The following is a 17,888-nucleotide window of genomic DNA, read 5'->3' as shown; positions in this document are numbered from 1 at the left end:
AAATGGCGGCCATCCACTCAATTTCAACATTGTGTGAACAGAGCCTTTCTGTGTTTTTAATCGACTCCTGGTTTTGGTTGCAATACTGACTGAAATATATGTAGTGTGAACGCAGCCTAAGGCTGGGTTCACACACTGTATACTTCAGGCAGTATTTGGTCCTCAAGTCAGGTCCTCATAGCAACCAAAACCAGGAGTGGATTGAAAACACAGAAAGGCTCTGTTCACACAATGTTGAAATTGAGTGGATGGCCGTCATATAACGGTAAATAACTGCCATCATTTCAATATAACAGCCGTTGTTTTAAAATAACAGCAAAAATTTGCCATTAAATGACGGCCATCCACTCAATTACAACATCATGTGAACATAGCCTTTCTGTGTTTTCAATCCACTCCTGGTTTTGGTTGCTATACAGCCTCACAAATACAGCCTCAAATATACATAGTGTGAACCCAGCCTAAAGGGGTATGCGACTCAAACATTTTGATATGTTTGATATGTTGGTGCCCATGGTGACACTAACAATTTATTTCATACTTGTGATTCTCTATTCAGTCTCCCTCTCCCAGTTCTAAACTGTTGCTTTCTGCTGAAGACACAAAAATCTTTGTGTGAGCCCTTCTCTCTCTCTCCCCTCCCTTCTGAGACGGCTGATGTAAAAAGTCCCAGACTGGCTGTATCAGCAACATTGTAGCTTCTTTGTAATGCTAGGAAGGATAATCTGACGTAAAGTTGCTAATGAACTCACAGTGATTAATCCTCCAAGCATAGCAAAGAAGCTACATTGTTGCAGATAAAGTCAGGGACTTGTTTACATCACCTGTCTCAAAAGGGAGGGAGGAGGAGGGGGGGACAGAGAGAAAAGCTCACACACAGATTTTTGTGTCTTCAGCAGAAAACAACAGCTCAGAACTGGGAGAGGAATTGTCGGTCTCACCATGGTCAGCAACATATAAAAAGTTATGCTTAAATGGAATACCCCTTTAAGCGCTGAACACACACAAAAAAATAATAATAACTGGACAAGGACTATATTGTCTTTATACAAAATAGTAGGTTGGCATGTAATATTCTAAAAACTTACTATAGGTATTATTTGACCATAGGGATTATTTTGAAAACTTTATTAGAAATACACATGTATTTTATTTTCTATCACTAATGGTCTATGTTACACTAGTAGTATTATGTATTAGATATTAATTTAAAAAAAATATATAGTTTATACAATGTCATTGGTTAATTATTGCATCTATTCAAGTAAGTTTTCTACAAAAAACATAGGTTGTTAATCTGCTGAAAACTGACTTATGCAATGCAATTAAACTCTTTAGAACAAAGGTAAGTTCCACAATAAACACAAGGCTATATTCACATAATGGTGAGTGAGATATTGTTATCCATATTGGTATTCAATAGCAAAAATAAAAAAGATTACCACGTCAAATAATATAAATGAAGAACAAAACTAGAGAAAATTAATATAGACAATAATAAGTAATAATTAATATCTTGCTCAATGAGTAGGTATATTGGTCCAGAAGACAAATCTGAGTATTACTATTGATCCAAAGGCATTAGTGCAAGCATTTTTTTCTGTATGAGTTTTGGTGTATTACACTGAATGGTGACTTTATTAGAGACACAAACATGTACAGAAGGCTATGGCATAAAGTGAAGTAAGGGGAGAGAGAGAACAGCCTCATAGGGAGCACCCACTAAGTGCTAAACTTGAAGCTCTACATGCAGCCCTATCAGATAGAAGTTTATAAAAATATAAAAGCAATACAAAAACTAGAGATGAGTGAACCTGGAGCATGCTGTAGTCGATCCGAACCCGAACTTTCAGCATTGATTAGCGGTGGCTGCTGAAGTTGGATAAAGCCCTAAGGCTATGTGGAAATCATGGATATAGTCATTGGCTGTATCCATGTTTTCCAGACAACCTTAGAGCTTTATCCAAGTTCAGCAGCCCCAGCTAATCAAATGCCGAACGTTCGGATCGACTCGAACCCGATTCGCTCATCTTTAATAGATACATATAATTTATTAATAAACTTCAGATTTATCTTCACCATTGCACCTACTCAGTGATAAATATATTCGTAGTCACTTGTCTATATCAATTTGTCTTTGTATCTGTTTGAATAATATTAAATAAAAAAAAAACATTTATATTCCTATTTTAAGTACAAATTAAAGTGTACCTGTCAAGACGGCCATATATATGACAAGTACACTTTAAGCAGGATTTCTAAATTCTTTATATGTCAATTCAATGACTATTTTTCCCCAGTTTTCAAAATCATCAAAAACTTGGACCTGTCCTTATTTGCCATATATATATATATATATATATATATATATATATATATAACTGACTATTTCCCTAATAGATTCTTATAAACCTTTTGAAGTGTTTACTTTGTACAGCACAAAGGCAGCTAAATGACCCTTAAATATTGATAAGAGCCTTAGTGGATAATCCACTGTTTCTACACGGATTAAAATCATAATTCTTATAAACTCCAATTTCATAAGTGGTCGCATTGGTACTTTAGTGTTCCATTTCCGAGGACTGAAGAAGAGTGGAGTTTTTATTATGGTGGAAAAAAAAAAAAAAAAGATGTACACTGCTCTCTACACGGAGATTACTCAACAAACGGGACCTGCCGATTTTAGGAAACAAACAAAAAAAAAAGTATGAAACTAAAACAAAAGCATAAAGAAATAAATGATCTGTAAACAAAAAAAAAGCAAACTAAAAATGCAGGGGGTTAGTGATGAATGCAGCTAATAAGAAAAGAGGATTAGTGAGGAGAGAGTTGAAGATTAGTCACTTGAAAATACATCTGGCATAGTCACTGAGGAAAAGAAAATCGTTACAGACGACGTGGTTAAGTGAAGGAGATGGAATTGACAGGCTGTTGTGAAATTCTGGTGACAATATCTTTGACTGGAAATAAATGGTGTCAAAACATGCACCCAGGCTTTACAGACGAGCACCGATTAGCATTGATAGGCAGGAGACATGCAACTTCATGCATCATGCATTAGGAAGAAAGGATCAAAACAACATGGCTTTCATTATCCCAGCTCCGTGTTTCCCACAGTCAAATAAGCTTTCATTTACTTCTTTGTGCCTTCATGCAACTTTAATAAAGTGCACAGCTTTCTTCTTTTTTTTTTTTTTTTTTACTATTATTGTATAAAATGTATTCAGTCCAGTAAGTAGCATTATTATTTTATTATCTGCTGGCTCTTGTATAGCACACTTGAATTCAGAGGACATCGTTGAAGTTGAATGAAGGCAAACACATGCCAATGTCATCTCAAGGTGAAAAATGTCACGAGGTTGCTTTTTTGATTATAGGTCATGTATTGTTGGACATACATTAGCCTGTGGTCAAGCAGCAAGATAGGTTCTCAATTAAGAAACACATGGTGATCAGACTGAATAAGATGCAAACAGGCGGAGAATAAGCATCCAGCTTCCTGATCAATGTAACCTCAAAGGCTTCTGTAGGCAACACCTGTCCTCACATTCTAATAAGGACAGTCAACGATTATCCCCCAACTCTTATTTTCCAATATGTTTACACTACTTATTATTTAGAGATTTACTACTGGGAATAGTGATGACTTTCAGCCCATACTTACTACAAGTACCATTAGTGTTTTGGCTCTTCTAGATATTAGGTGACCTAATTTTGAAAATGCTTTTAAGAACAGATCAATGTGTGATGAATCCATAATTTATGATCGACAACTTAAAGTACAGATTGTTTTTAACAATAACATGCCAGTTATCTTTGCCATAGGCTTTATTTTTCAGAATACAACTGAATGGTCAATATTTATGTCGTTTCTTATTGGAAGCTGGAATCTGCAAAAAAGCGATTAGTTAAAGTGAATCTTTTGGTTGTAGATCATGTAAGAAACCATGACTACTTCAGGTAAGGGGCAAAGGAATTAAGAACACTAGCGCAGGTTGGTGTATGGGCTGCAAGTCTGTTGGGACTGAACTAGCATTACACGGGTGACAGCAAAAGTAGAGTAAAGACAAATCAAACAGAGCAGGCGGTTTCTTTGTTCTTTCAATTTTACATGTACAGGTTAGTATTGCTGGTTTATTAGGATTAGTGATGCATCTAAAGTGAGAAATGCCACTGTTTGTGCAATGTGCTAAAAAAACATACTGTGCCTCAACAACCTAACATTTTTAGTTTTTCAGGTTAAGTTTTGTATACAAGTGTTGTTAAATATGTTTGTGTTATATAAAATTGTAAAATAATGCTATTTTAGAAACAGCGATGGGGTCTGAACTGCTCCCTGTTTTTTAATATAATGATTTGAAAAATATACTATGAATTAACACTGAAAATAGTATACCCTAAAGCATCTGGAACTGAACATAAAAACCACATATACTATTATTATTATTATTATTATTAACCGCATCACTGTCCATTGGTGGCTTTCATATAGCCAGACAAGGGGACATAGTCATAAATATTCTAGAACATGATGCTATTTATGTTACTTTGCAATTTTGCATTTCATGTTTTTTTGGCACATGATTTAGCACTTATTGTATAATTAAGAAATAGAAATACAATGCAGCATTCAATGCAATGAGACTGGAATGAATGATTTATTTGGTAACAGACTACACTGTAGTAGTCCATTGTATCTGCATGTCTCTGAAAAGGTGACATGTATTTCAAGCGTTACACCTGTTCAGTGGAGTATTATATTTTTATTTACTGAATGTTTTGCATAGTATTTTACTAAGACCTGGCTGTTTTCCTCAGTAGACACTTTACCGACCATAATAGACATCAGCAAATTGAATACTTAGATTGGTCCACATGAGGATTTCTTGGTTTGTTGTTAATAAGTGATAGGAGGAGCATTAAAGGGGTTGTTTGGGGATAGGGAAGTTTTATAGTTTGTGGGGCGTGTCTTGTCTGACAGCTCTTAGTCCCTGCTGCTTCCTGGGTCCTGTTACCTCACTGTCTCAGCAGGAAGTGCCTGCTCATCCAATCAATGACTGAGGTGTGACACCTCTGCAGCCAGGGTTGTCAGGACAACAAAATGACAGTAACCATGATGCAGCAGTGACAATTGGGGATCGGGAACCATCAGACAGGGAGCTGCAAGGGATCAGGGTCAAGTGAGTACAGCTTCTTTTAATCTCCTGTCCCCAGACAGACCCTTTAAGTTGCAATGTTTAAAAAAAAAAATGTTGCTGTGAAAATATATTATTTTCTTACAAAAGCCACTGCTATGACTAGTGGTAGCCTACACAGTTTGCTTCCTATCATATGACACCTATTATATTACCACTTCACCCTTCTGGGTAATTTATTCATTGGATTTACTTCCATGCAAAGCAATCACTTTACAACAGTGTTGAAATCTATTTGGTCTATCTATGTTTGGTGTGGGAAGGAACCTAGTAAAGTCGTAACTTTTTCCTAGAAAGAAAAGTGCTCCCGACTATGCTGCAAAACCAACCAGAACAAAGAATTTTACCTTCTGTTCACCAGCGAGGAGGACATCAGCAGCACCATGCAAGTCACATGACAATTCACATGATAGCACGCACATGATTGGTTGAAAGGAAAGTGGAGGGAGGTCACATGAAAAATATAAAAAGAACGTAAACGATGAGAGAAGGGGAAAAACATTTAAGGGCTAAATAAAGGGAAGGTAACATAAAACATTAGGTGACAAAAAGCTGGAAACATATAAAACAAAATTACAGCTGGAAATGGTAAGCGGTTCATTTTTGGAACATTTGGCAGGGAAAAAAAAATGCATTATTACGTTAATTACAATCACAGTAGGACATGATTATGTCTGCTGACACACTTAGGAGGACCAGGTTGGCAAAAAGCTGAAAGATAAAACATGTTAACAGTTGCCAAAGGAAAAGGGAGAAATATGTTACTATTATAGCGGTTAGCCTCATAGTTGTAGTTTATACCTGTAGAAGAAAATGCTGCTTTAATTGTAAGCTCTTTGGACCAGTAACAGTGGCAAAAACTTTTATTTGTATCAGAAATAAGCATAGCGCACAGTGTCTCCAGGCACTTGAGGATTACTTGGCTATGCTAGATGTAAGCTGTAATAAAGTGGCAGAAAAACGTAAAAAAAAACAAAACTATATATTTATTTATGCCAGTACAGGTTGGCTAAAGGAGAGAAAATTGTTAATTCAGGAAAAGCTTATTGGGTCAAAGACAAAGTGATATATAATTTTTTTTGCTTTATTTGTGGTATGATAAAATGAGGTAATGCTTGAAGATGGCAGGACACAGAAGTGATGTAGAAGCAAAAGAAAATAATCCATGCCAAGATCCAAGAATACTTCCCGAAGTGGTCAGTGGAGTACCTCTTTCAGTACATTGTTTTCTTGACTTTAGGTCCCTCATTCCATAAAATCAAGCTCTGTTTTAGCTATATGACCAAGGGGGAGTGAAACAAACAATAACCTGAACTCCCCTTCCTGGCTCCTGTGCTGACGTATCATACAGGTTCATGATGTTGAAGGCCCCCCAGCCAATCAGCGACTGCAACGTTTTCTTGTCTTAGCTGCTGACTGGCTGAAGAGAAGTGAGTTTATTGTTTTTAATCACACAACTCCTTGGGCATATACCTAAAAAAAAACTGCCAAAACTAAATGGGCACTGTCATTTAAAGTGAATGTACCATCATACAATGTAATTTTTATATATATTTTTGGACATCATGCACCGTAGGCACTGTAGGCGGGCCTAGCGTCCCCCAGTGTAACAATATCCCCTCCCTTTGGTGATGCTTTCCTGCTTGATTCTAATGAAGGCACACCACCGAGGGTAAAGGATATCATTACACTGAGGGGCATAGAGTAGGGTCAGTGCACAAGAAGAAAACGCAGCCGAATGAAAGAACGAGTGCAGCATTTTGAAAAAGGGACTGCTTCACCAGTATCACCATGCTGGGGCAGACACGGTAATATAAAAAAAAAAAACATTGTGAGATGGTACATTTGCTTTAAATAAAAGCTTAATGGGCTCTGTCCTGGCTCAGCGTCATGTGACCAGGATGGACACATTTAAGTCTATCTGACCATCCTGGTTTTATAGACAGAGCAGGGAGAGTAGCTGGCATTTTCCCACTTATTCTTATAAGACAGATTCTCTAGTAGCTTAAGGACTGAGGTTCTTCCCATAGTCTACCAGTAAACCATAAGCTTGTATTTGAACTATCCTAGTCTTTTCTTCATTGTGCACTTATGTGCCATACTTATATATAATTTGTAATGTACATGGTAAAACACATTATAACAAAGATTATTAAAGGCTCTCTATACACTTTAATAAAAAGTCGGCCAACTCTGATGGTTTTGCTGGACCAGACAAACACTCTAATGTGTATGGGGATTTCTCAACTCAACCTTGAGTAGGGGAACAGAATGGTCCTGAGGTTGGACTTAACTACCTGGCCATTTGTTTTCCGGGAGATTAGGTGAAGTTTAACTTCCCTCATTTGTAATACATGAACATTTGCCTAACGTTTATGTGTATTGAGTAAACAGAAGAGATAGCTGAATGGGATTTGTCATATAACACTTATAGAAAATGTATGAGCACCTTAATGGACCTTGTGAACTCTATAATAATGATGTACTTATCAACTGACACCAGACCATATACATTTTAGAATATAAAGAAATTCACAATTCTTTCAAATGACATGGAATTCTGGGGGAATATGACTTATTGATGAACTATAACACAAATAGAAGTTATAGCCTGTTGGCCAACAAAGAGGCAAGGGCTCAGATTTCTTATAGTGTCTACGTAAAGGGAAATTTAGCATCATACTGCTTCTACTAAAATCAAAGAGTTTTCCTCATAATACAAGGACATTATGGCTCCTTGCATGATATTCACCCCGTATTGCTCATTTACATTTGACTTGATTTAAGGGAGGCTTCAGTGAGCTAGTAACCGCACCTACTCGGTTTTAATAACTGTTGTATGCATGTTGTAACCCTCTCTGTCTGAGAACAGTGATACCAAATCCATTACTACAATAGCATTACTAACACATTATGAATTTTTTGGGGGTGAAATTACTCATGAAATAGGCATTGCAAAGTCCCCGGGCCCCCGTTTTTATGATTTTAGACACATTAAAAACAATAACTATTAAGTAAAACTTCAAATGAATTTTCCTCTTAATCAAACTTTAAGCATTGCACATCCTAATTTCGTAACATCTGTAACACCATGTCTTCACCCTCATGCAGCTAAGATCAATCACAACAGTCCCAGTTGTCTGCCCTATATCTTCACACCAATGCTGAACAGAACACTCCATGCGTAGCTCACTATACGGTTCAATGGGCTCATTATAACACAAGCATATCGTAAGATCTAGAGATGAGCGAACCGGGTTCGGGTTCGAGTCCATCCGAACCCGAACGATCAGCATTTGATTAGTGGCGGCTGCTGAGCTTGGATAAAGCTCTAAGGTTGTCTGGAAAACATGGATACAGCCAATGACTATATCCATGTTTTCCACATGGATATGGACATACATCTCTAGTAAGATCCTAATAACTCACTAACTAGTAGAGATAACAAAACGGGGTAACTAGCAAGACTAGAAGATCAGAAACTCAGAACGAAGAAGTCATGCTGAGGGTTTTATTAGTAGTACGTTTTTTATGTTTCTACATTGCTATAATTTTTCTCGGCAAGCTCTTGCAGTTAGTTAATTCTCACAAGCACAACAGCAACAAGGATTAACTGGGTTAACAATACTGGGCCTTGTAGTATCTTAAAGGGGTATTCTCATTTCACAAGTTATCCCCTATCAACAGGAGAGGGGAAAAGTAGCTGATCAGTGATGGTATGACCACTGGGACCCCCACCCATGTAGAGAATGCAGGAAACTTGAACACCCAAAAGAATGTTGCAGAAGTGCAAAAGGCAAGTGCAGCGCAAGACTCATTTTCTAAGGGGCTTCTGAGCACTGACTGACCACCTAAATTCAATTTGTATTTATGTATAAGTTTATGTATAAAGTTTAAACTGCTCAGCTTACTGCAAGCCCTTACAGACAGGGTCCTCGCTCCCAATGTACCAGTCTGTCATTTACCTTATTCATAAAGTTTTTTTCTCAATTTTCTGTCATATTATGTGTGTTAGCCCCTTGGTCATATGTACTACACTCAAGGGCACCTTAAAAATAAATAATAATAAAATACTAAATTAGAAAAGGGCTCTGGTACCAAAGCTACATTGTGACCCAGGAGCTTGAAGTCTCCTTTTATGTAAGCGATAAAGTACTCAGAAGGCCAACACTAGTTTCCAGTATGCAAGTACATGAAACATTATTAGATAATACTGATGCATGCACACAGCAAACAGCCCACCTTCACGACCCTCTACTCACTAGAATAATCAGTTGTGCTGGCAGGCGGCAATGTTCCTAGAAGAATACAAGAGTCTTGAACCCCATTGTAACTGAATGCATGAACTTTATTTACATGTTATTAGACTCTTTACCTTTTATAGTTATTAACCCTTTGAGGACCAGGCCCAAAATAACCCAGTGGACCGCGCAAATTTTGATCTTTGTGCTTTCGTTTTTCCCTCCTCCCCTTCTAAGAGCTCTAGCACTTTCAGTTTTCTATCTACAAGGCCATGTAAGGGGTTGTTTGTTACAGGAATAGTTGTACTGTGTAATGGCGTCTTTCATTCTACCATAACATGTATGATGGAATCCCAAATATATTATTTATGAAGATATAAATAGGTGAAATCGAAAAAAAAGAATGCAATATGGTAATGTTGGGGGGGGTTCCTGTGTCTACGTAATGCACTATATGGTAAAAGCGACATGATACTATTACTCTAAAGGTCAGCCCGAACACAACTATGTGCAGGTTACACAGATTCTCTAATGTTATATATATATTTTTTTAATGAAATCCTTTTTTTGGCAATTAATTATTAATAAAATGGGCCTATTGTGACGCTTATAATAGTTTTATTTTTTCACCTACGGGGCTGTATGGGGTGTCATTTTTTCCGCTATGATCTCTAGTTTTTATTAATACCATATTTGTGAAGATCGGACGTTTTGATCACTTTTTATAATTTTTTTTTTAGATATAATATAACATAAAATCGGTAATCCGCGCACTTTTTTTCCTCTTTTCGTCTACGTCGTTCACAATGACGCTTGTTATATTTTAATAGATTGGACAATTACGCACGCTACGGTATATTATATGTTTATTTATTTATTTTTATATGTTTTATTTATATAATGGGAAAGGGGGGTGATTTAAACTTTTATTGGGGGAGGGGTTTTGGGGTAGTGTGTTAGTGATTTTAACTTTTTTTTTATACATTTTAAGTCCCTTTGGGGGACTTGAACATACAGTACTTTTATTTTCTACACTGATCATTGCTATGCCATAGGCACAGCATTGATCAGTGTTATCGGCGCTCTGCTCATTGAGCCTGCCTGTGCAGGCTTAGTAAACAGATCGCCGATCGGACTGCACGGAGGCAGGTGAGAGACCTCCTGCGGTCCGTTTTAACGATTAACGGTTTAAAGAGTCGTCTGGGCACAGAGGTCCTAGATCTTCTAGGGGTTAATTCATTTTTTTTTTTTTTAGTGTTCTATATTTTTTTTGATCTTCACCCTTTAACTGCACAAACCAAATCTCTGGGAATTTACAGAGGGCCCTATTACACAGCACGACAATCTGCCAAACCGAAAGATTATCGACCCATGTAATAAAGACAATGATCTGCCAAAGAAACTAATGGTAGTTGCTTAAATGCTCTTAAAGATCTGAGGAATGCTGAGGAATATGAAAGGAAAATAATAAACCTAACACTTTCCTGTCCAGTCTCTGGAACGACAGGCCACTCAACCAATCACTGGCCACTGCACTGTCCCGCCTGCTTGAGAGAGGCTACTTGTTTCAGGCAAAACTCAGCATACATGTGAATAAGCTCCAAAAACTCCACTGTGGGGAGTTGGCAGAAGGTAGAAGGACACCAGGGAGCGTGGACAGGTAAGTATAAAGTTTATTATTTTGCACTTTTAAGGCAAGAGCTGCACAATTATTGACCAGTGTAACAGGCACAGTAGCAAGCGCTGATCTAGCAGATCGGTGCTCGCTTAGGCTCCGTTCCCACTGAGCAAAGGTAGCGGAATTCCGCGACGGAATTGTCCGCCGCGGAATGCCGTTAGCCTCCCGCTCATAATGGGACTCTATGGGAGGCGCGCGCTCCTGCCCTGTCCGCGCTGAAGAATGAACATGTTCATTCTTCAGCGCGTATAGAGCAGCAGCGCGCGCCTCCCATAGACTCCCATTATGAGCGGGAGGCTAACGGCATTCAGCGGCGGACAATTCCGTCGCGGAATTCCGCTAGCTTTGCTCAGTGGGAACGGGACCTTACACTAGTCACGGGGCTGTGTACAGTGTACAGATATAGGCCACTGCTACAGTAGAGGGAAAGTTGTCTACATATACAGTATCTCCTTGTAGATACCAATGTACACATCAGCATATGATCTCTTGCACAATAACTGAATCGCTAGTTGTCAAGGACTGAGACTTTTCATGACATTAGTCTTTTTTTATTTTTTATTTAAATAATTGTAATGTTGTTTTCTCCAGACCAAAGGCTATACACTGGCTTGTATTCCACTGTGGAGAGCAGCAGTAACATTCGAGGTATTCTTAAAAAAAACATCAATGATTATTCTGACAAAGCAGCAGAGCTTGTGTCATTTATCACTCAGCCTGGTATCAATGAATAAAAAGTTATTATGTACTTATAAACAAGTCTTGCTTATTCATTCATTCATTTATTAAAAAAAAGTTAAAAAATACACACACTTTTTTATTTAACCTTTTCATGACCATGGGTCATTGATACCTCAATGCCGAGGTCGTTTTTGGACTTCAGTTTATGGGATGATAATGATCCCATAAGCTGAAGTCCCTAGTTCTGCCCCCTCTCCTCTATCCCCTGCCAATGTTAGAAGCCTGTAACAACAGCAGGGGAGAGAGGGGAGGGGGCAGAGCTCGGCAACCTCAGGCAACCATGGCTACCATCGGGGATCACATCGCAGAGCCCTGATGGTTATTAGACAGGGAATTCTCCCTCCGTAGAGGGAGAATTCTCTGTCTGAAGCCCTATAGATGCTGCAGTCGTGCCAACCACAGTATCTTCAGGGTTAGCTTCCAGCATCTGAGCTCGGCTATAACTAAAAAGCCAGGACCCGCCGTGGATAACACAGCGGCAGCTTCTGTGCCTGTGTAATCCTGCATCGTAAATTAACATTGTTGCAGCATCGGGCATAGGCTGAAGCGATGTTATTTTACAGGAGGGGGTTAATCTGGCAACAAAATAAAGCAAAAGGAAGGGGGGGAAATTTAAGGGTCCAAGGGGCCTATTGACGGCTTTGGTTACTGCAGCATTGTTTCTACAGGCTTGCAGTTACTGGCTGGAGATGCTCTATTGCTTGCACTGGTATTTAGAGGAACAATCCACCAGGGTAAGGGGAAAGCAGGTTTATAGAGTTCACAGTGTTTAAGTAAGAACTTCACATGCATAAGACCGAACAATAATAAACCTGTGCAACAATAACAATAACTGTGCAAAATAAACTTTCTATTTTTGAAATGAAACAAAGAGTGCCAAGTTGGCCTCTATAACTATCTATCTATCACCTATCACTGCTTGGTGAATATCCATAAAACAGACTTCTTTCCTCATCTATAAAGCTGACAATGTCCTACAACATGAGGGAATATAGCTCAGTTTATGTGTGCCATGATCCGAAAAAAAGAAAAAAAAAGCCTTTGACTCAAACTGAGACTGACTCAAGTCATCTTAAATTGTTTACTGGAGTAAGACATCATAAATCTCAGTTCTCTGTAGGAGGCTTTTTTTATTCTTTACGTGAAGTTTGGATGCAGCCACATTGTTCATTGATCAGGACTTACAAAGGCCCTGGAAGGAGAGCTGTCTACACCTTTCTTGTATGGAATCAATGGCTTCTCTGCTTTGGAGATGGCAAAGAAAACCTCGAGCCAGAACCCTCCTGTAGTGACTACTCCTGTGGCAGGAAAAGACTGTCCTTTTCTAATAGATCAAAGGGAAAACTTCAAAGATGGTAACTCACACCAGCCACTTCTGTAGTGAACGCTGCCCTTGCATGGCTCTGTAGGAACTGCAGCTTTCCTAGGTCATTACCCTGGCTAATGCCTGCACTAAAGTAACTGTACTTAGTCTGAAATGTAAGTCCACGGGAGTAATGTTTGTCAAATTTATTAAGTAATGCACATGTCTTAAGAAATTTTCCACATCTGTGACTGTCTCTGCATCAACATTTTAAAGGGGTATTCCATGCTCAGAAAAAAAAAATAGAAAGGGACTCTCACTGCTGCTTCCTGGTTCCTGTAACAAATTGACTTTGCAGGCACTGCCTGGTCAGCCAGTTACTGTCTAAGACGTCTCTTCTTCTGTCAGAAGCTGTTAATTTGGGTTGAATTATCACAAGAACCAGCAGTGAGTAGATGAATCTGGCAACATCAGAGCGTCAGCTCTTTAGCTTCTTCTTTTTTTTTACCCTGGGGCTGAAATAACCCTTTAAATGTACACCAGCCAGTCAATTTCTGATACAAACATAATACAGTTTCTAACATAAGTTATAGTAAATCCATTGGGCTGTGGAAGACCATGACCCTCCAACCCCTACCCCAAAGTATCCATTTTAAGAATATGACCTGGTTCACCACAGTTTGGAACTGCAAAGCTATAGTGACTCAAGTCTAGTGACTCAATGAGTCAACTCTTGGTCCCAGAAATTATAATACACATATTCATGGGATCTGTAAAGGCTGTTACTTTCATGAAGTCTCCATCAAGCAGAACCTTCTAGGAAAATCTACCCATACAGAATATACATTTTTATCATGATCCCAAATTGTAGTTTGTTTATTTTTAAAAAAAATCTATGAATAAATATATTTTTGGTGGCAATGTTCTTTCACTATCCTCTGTTGACCTCTGAATAACAAATATTAACACTCTCCCAAACTATAGTCCCTTTCCTTACCAAACACTGTAGTAAAAATCAATTGTATGCACATAAACCCCTCAATGGCATTGCATGTCAAGCTCTCCTAAACCTTGGCAGCAAGTGTGCAACAAGAAGAGCCAGATTCAGAGATGCAATGGATGTCATGGAAAGAAAGAGAGAGATTGCAAAGAGGCACTTACGTGGACGTGAAAAATCTGTGGTATTCCAAAGGGTGGCAGACAGATGGAAAAGAGAGAGATGGTTCGAAATAAAAGAGAATGCAAGTGAGATGGAGCCAAAGAGACAACAGAAGAAAGGATGAACTTAAAGCAAATATGTCAACACACAATGTAATGGAATCAGATGAATATGAGACCCACACAATATAAAAATCATTGTGTTTATGCCAACAGTTAACGTCGCTCATGGCACCAAGGGACATTTGTAAGAAAAGTCTGAACTTAAATATGTGTAAAAATTTGTGTTGAAATTAAAAAAACAGGAAACACCCAAAATTTTTCTGAAAACTAACATTTCAAGGTGGATTATAGAAAATTACCAGAATTACACGGGATACTATTTAATGTGCTTACTCGGCTAAACCCCCTCCCAAGATTACCAAAAGTGAAAAGTGAACTGTTTTCATTCAATTGCATGAAAAATTATAAATGTTAAAGGGTTTTCTCGCCTAATCCTACACACCTCCTAAAAGATCAAGAGGGGCAGCAGTGATGAGTTTTTTAATGCTCCCCTACAATAAGTGATATCTAACGTATACAAATCTTTACCCATATTTTAGGCTTTTCCGATCATATATTAAATTAGCTTTTCATCATTACACAATCCATAGCATCAACATCACAGAGTACATACATTTAGCATTTGTAATACTTTTGATTTTATACTCGATCTCATTGAATATAATGCACTGTTGTTTAGAGATAAGATCGGTGGTAATACACACACATTTAGCACATTACTATAAGGCTCCAAATTTACTTACGGACTGGCTGAGTCACAAATGAAAAAGTTCTTGATGCATCTCCAATCCCTTTGCCATTGATAGCTGACAGTCTTACAACATAGGATGTCTCAGGCCTAAGACCTCCGATTGTGATTGAGCTCTCTGAACTTTCTGCAAACACAAAACATTAAGAACGTTGACTAATAATTATTATTTAGGACATTACTGTAACAATATCAGGGAATAGGAAACATGAAAGCTTATGGCAGTGGTTTTGCTGCTACCATTTGTTTGTGCCTTGTTTGAAGTGAAATTTTGTTGCCTCTTATCGACTACCGTCTCAAATGGGGGGTTACTACTTTCAATAGCAGCAGCAGTATAAGGAAACAAGTCATAGTAGCGTGTTATAGTAGCAACAGCACTCCCCCAAAGAGTTGGGTGGCACAGGTCACCGTGAGTGTAAGCTTTAAAACATTACGCTGAAAGTTCACAATTACAGATGAGCGCAACTCAAGCATGCTCAAGTCCGATCGCTTGGAACTTAAATACCGGTGGCTGAAAAAGTTGGATGCAGACCTAGGGCTGCCTCGAAAACATGGATACAGCCATAGGCCAATTTCTTCAACCACCAGTATTCAAATGCCAAACAATTGTACTCAAGGATCCTCAAGTTGCGCTCTTTAATCATGCTACGTTAAGTAGCTAGAACTACATGAAATACAGATCCCATTTAAGGGTTTTACATTATGCTCTGGCTGTGTTTATAATGCAATCCATAGGTAGATGGGCATATATATATATATATATATAAAAGACCATTAGGGTCACAACAAACGATAAATACAAATTGAACTTATTTTATAATGTATCAATGTAATTCATGCACAACATTCAACAATCTTAACAATTTAACAATGCGTGGGTTTCCTCCGGGTACTATGGTTTTCTCCCACACCCAAAGACATACAGATAGGTGAAGTGCTACGGAATCTGTGTGCGCTATACAAGTAAAAAAAAAAGCATTAGATTACCATCCTGGGCACTAAAGTTAGAGGTTTGCCATGTCTCTGCCCCTGTAGGTTTCCATTCTGCCTTGTATTTGAGGATGGGTACTCCACCAGTTGAGTCTGGTTCTTCAAATTCAACCATAGCAGTGCTCGAGTAGGACTCCACCCTGACGATGGTTGGTGATGAAGGGGTTTCTGACAAAGCACAATAAAATAAGTAGTTAATAAGAAGAAAGGCAGAATTAAAGTCCTCCATAATCTTATAAATTGTTATTGGGAGGCCTCAGTCCACTTGGACCCCCAAATATTTCTCAGGTTGTTACTCACCGGCTTGTACAAGAATGAACTCAGAAGACTCCTGTCCAACACTGTTGACTGCGGTGCAATTGTAGTTTCCAAAATCACTTTCCGAGTCAGGGTTTATCTGTTGATGAAAGATATTTACTTCAGAATCTGTCTACACAACAGATGAATACCATGAATTATAAAATATTATTCTATCTTCGGCACAGAAACATCTTCATTTATGAAACCAGAAATTTACTTTGTATATTTTATTTCCCTAAAAATTTCAAATCACCAGTTAATCCAGTATCATCTGTCAAATCATTAGAATCCCCTACCCAATTTCTGTATTGTATTGTGCTGTATTGGAACATAAAAGCTCAACAATATGGCGGACATTGACTGTGCCTAATGGACCACAATGACCCCCCTGGGTTTACATCATGGTTTTAGATATAAAATACAATAGAATGGTGCATGCTTCGCTATGTTGTCATGTATTTTGATGTAACCTCTAATCCAAACATGAATGAAGGCTTCAATAGAAGGGTCTGTTTAAACTTGCATCATGGTTTCCGATCAAAATGGAAACCATGATGCATTGCTGGATCCATTACACCAAAATATCTTATAATAGGGTCCATGCCATGCATACTGCACTCTTCTTCTAGTTAGGTGTTACAAAGACTGTAAAAGAGGCTCTAAACGAAGCCTCCAATGCTAATGTGAATGGACCCAGAGAAACTTCAGGACTTTCAGAACATCCAGTAAGAGCAGTCATGGCAGATATATTCCTCTTCAGATGATTTGGTAATATATTAGTACCTCAAGGCTGCTGGCAAATTGAGTATTGTAGATCTTGATGTTGGAAGAGTTAGAACTTGGCAGAAGTTGTCCATCCCTCAGCCAGGACACTTTTGCGGTAGGATAGGCGAGGACTTCACAGGTAATGTTAACAGGATTTCCTTCCCAGGTATAAATAACCACTGGGCCTTTAATTTTTGGAGCATCTAAAAAAGTAAGGATAGTATTCTCATTAATACTCATATAAAATAAGAAATAAGAGGTATGCCACTATTATAAAGTTTTTTTTAAACTACAGTTGCAACTATTACTATATATTATAGCTTCCCAAGTTACACTACACTACACTACGCTACACTAAAGGAATTTGTACTTCTTGTTCCCAAGCTACATGTGGGCTGTGTTTTCCCAAGTTTAAATGCTATAGAGTGTCAATCACACTGATCAATGTAATTAAATAGCAATACAGTATCTAATTTATGCTTCTGAAAGTCCCCTAAGAGACCTGAAAAGTGTAAAAAAAAATAAAAATAAATAAATAATAAATAAATGAATATATAAATTCTTAAAATATATTCAATCTTTCCCTTTGTGTACTGTGAATGAATGACCAGAATACAATCCTCCATTAATTACATAATAGGTGACTGCATTTTTAACTCTGTGTCCCCAGAAACTGAAGGAACAGCAGCTCTGGAGCAAACTGCTG

General features: G+C 38.1%; 1 protein-coding gene across 4 annotated transcripts in view; it reads right to left on the bottom strand.

The window, feature by feature from the left end:
* Positions 1–17,888, bottom strand: part of NCAM1 (neural cell adhesion molecule 1) — a 234,826-nt gene that overhangs the window by 26,651 nt on the left and 190,287 nt on the right. For all 4 annotated transcript variants that reach the window (XM_069948731.1, XM_069948733.1, XM_069948735.1 and 1 more), the window contains exons 10-13: positions 17,201–17,385; positions 16,418–16,514; positions 16,115–16,285; positions 15,123–15,254 (exon numbers count right to left, since the gene is read on the bottom strand). In XM_069948731.1, coding sequence (XP_069804832.1) covers positions 15,123–15,254; positions 16,115–16,285; positions 16,418–16,514; positions 17,201–17,385 — 585 coding nt within the window. The remainder of the gene's footprint in view (positions 1–15,122; positions 15,255–16,114; positions 16,286–16,417; positions 16,515–17,200; positions 17,386–17,888) is intronic.

Source organism: Dendropsophus ebraccatus, chromosome 12, assembly GCF_027789765.1.
Source record: "Dendropsophus ebraccatus isolate aDenEbr1 chromosome 12, aDenEbr1.pat, whole genome shotgun sequence".
NCBI lineage: Eukaryota > Metazoa > Chordata > Amphibia > Anura > Hylidae > Dendropsophus > Dendropsophus ebraccatus.
Note: the sequence above shows the minus strand (reverse complement) of the source record. Positions and strands in the feature narration are given on the sequence as shown.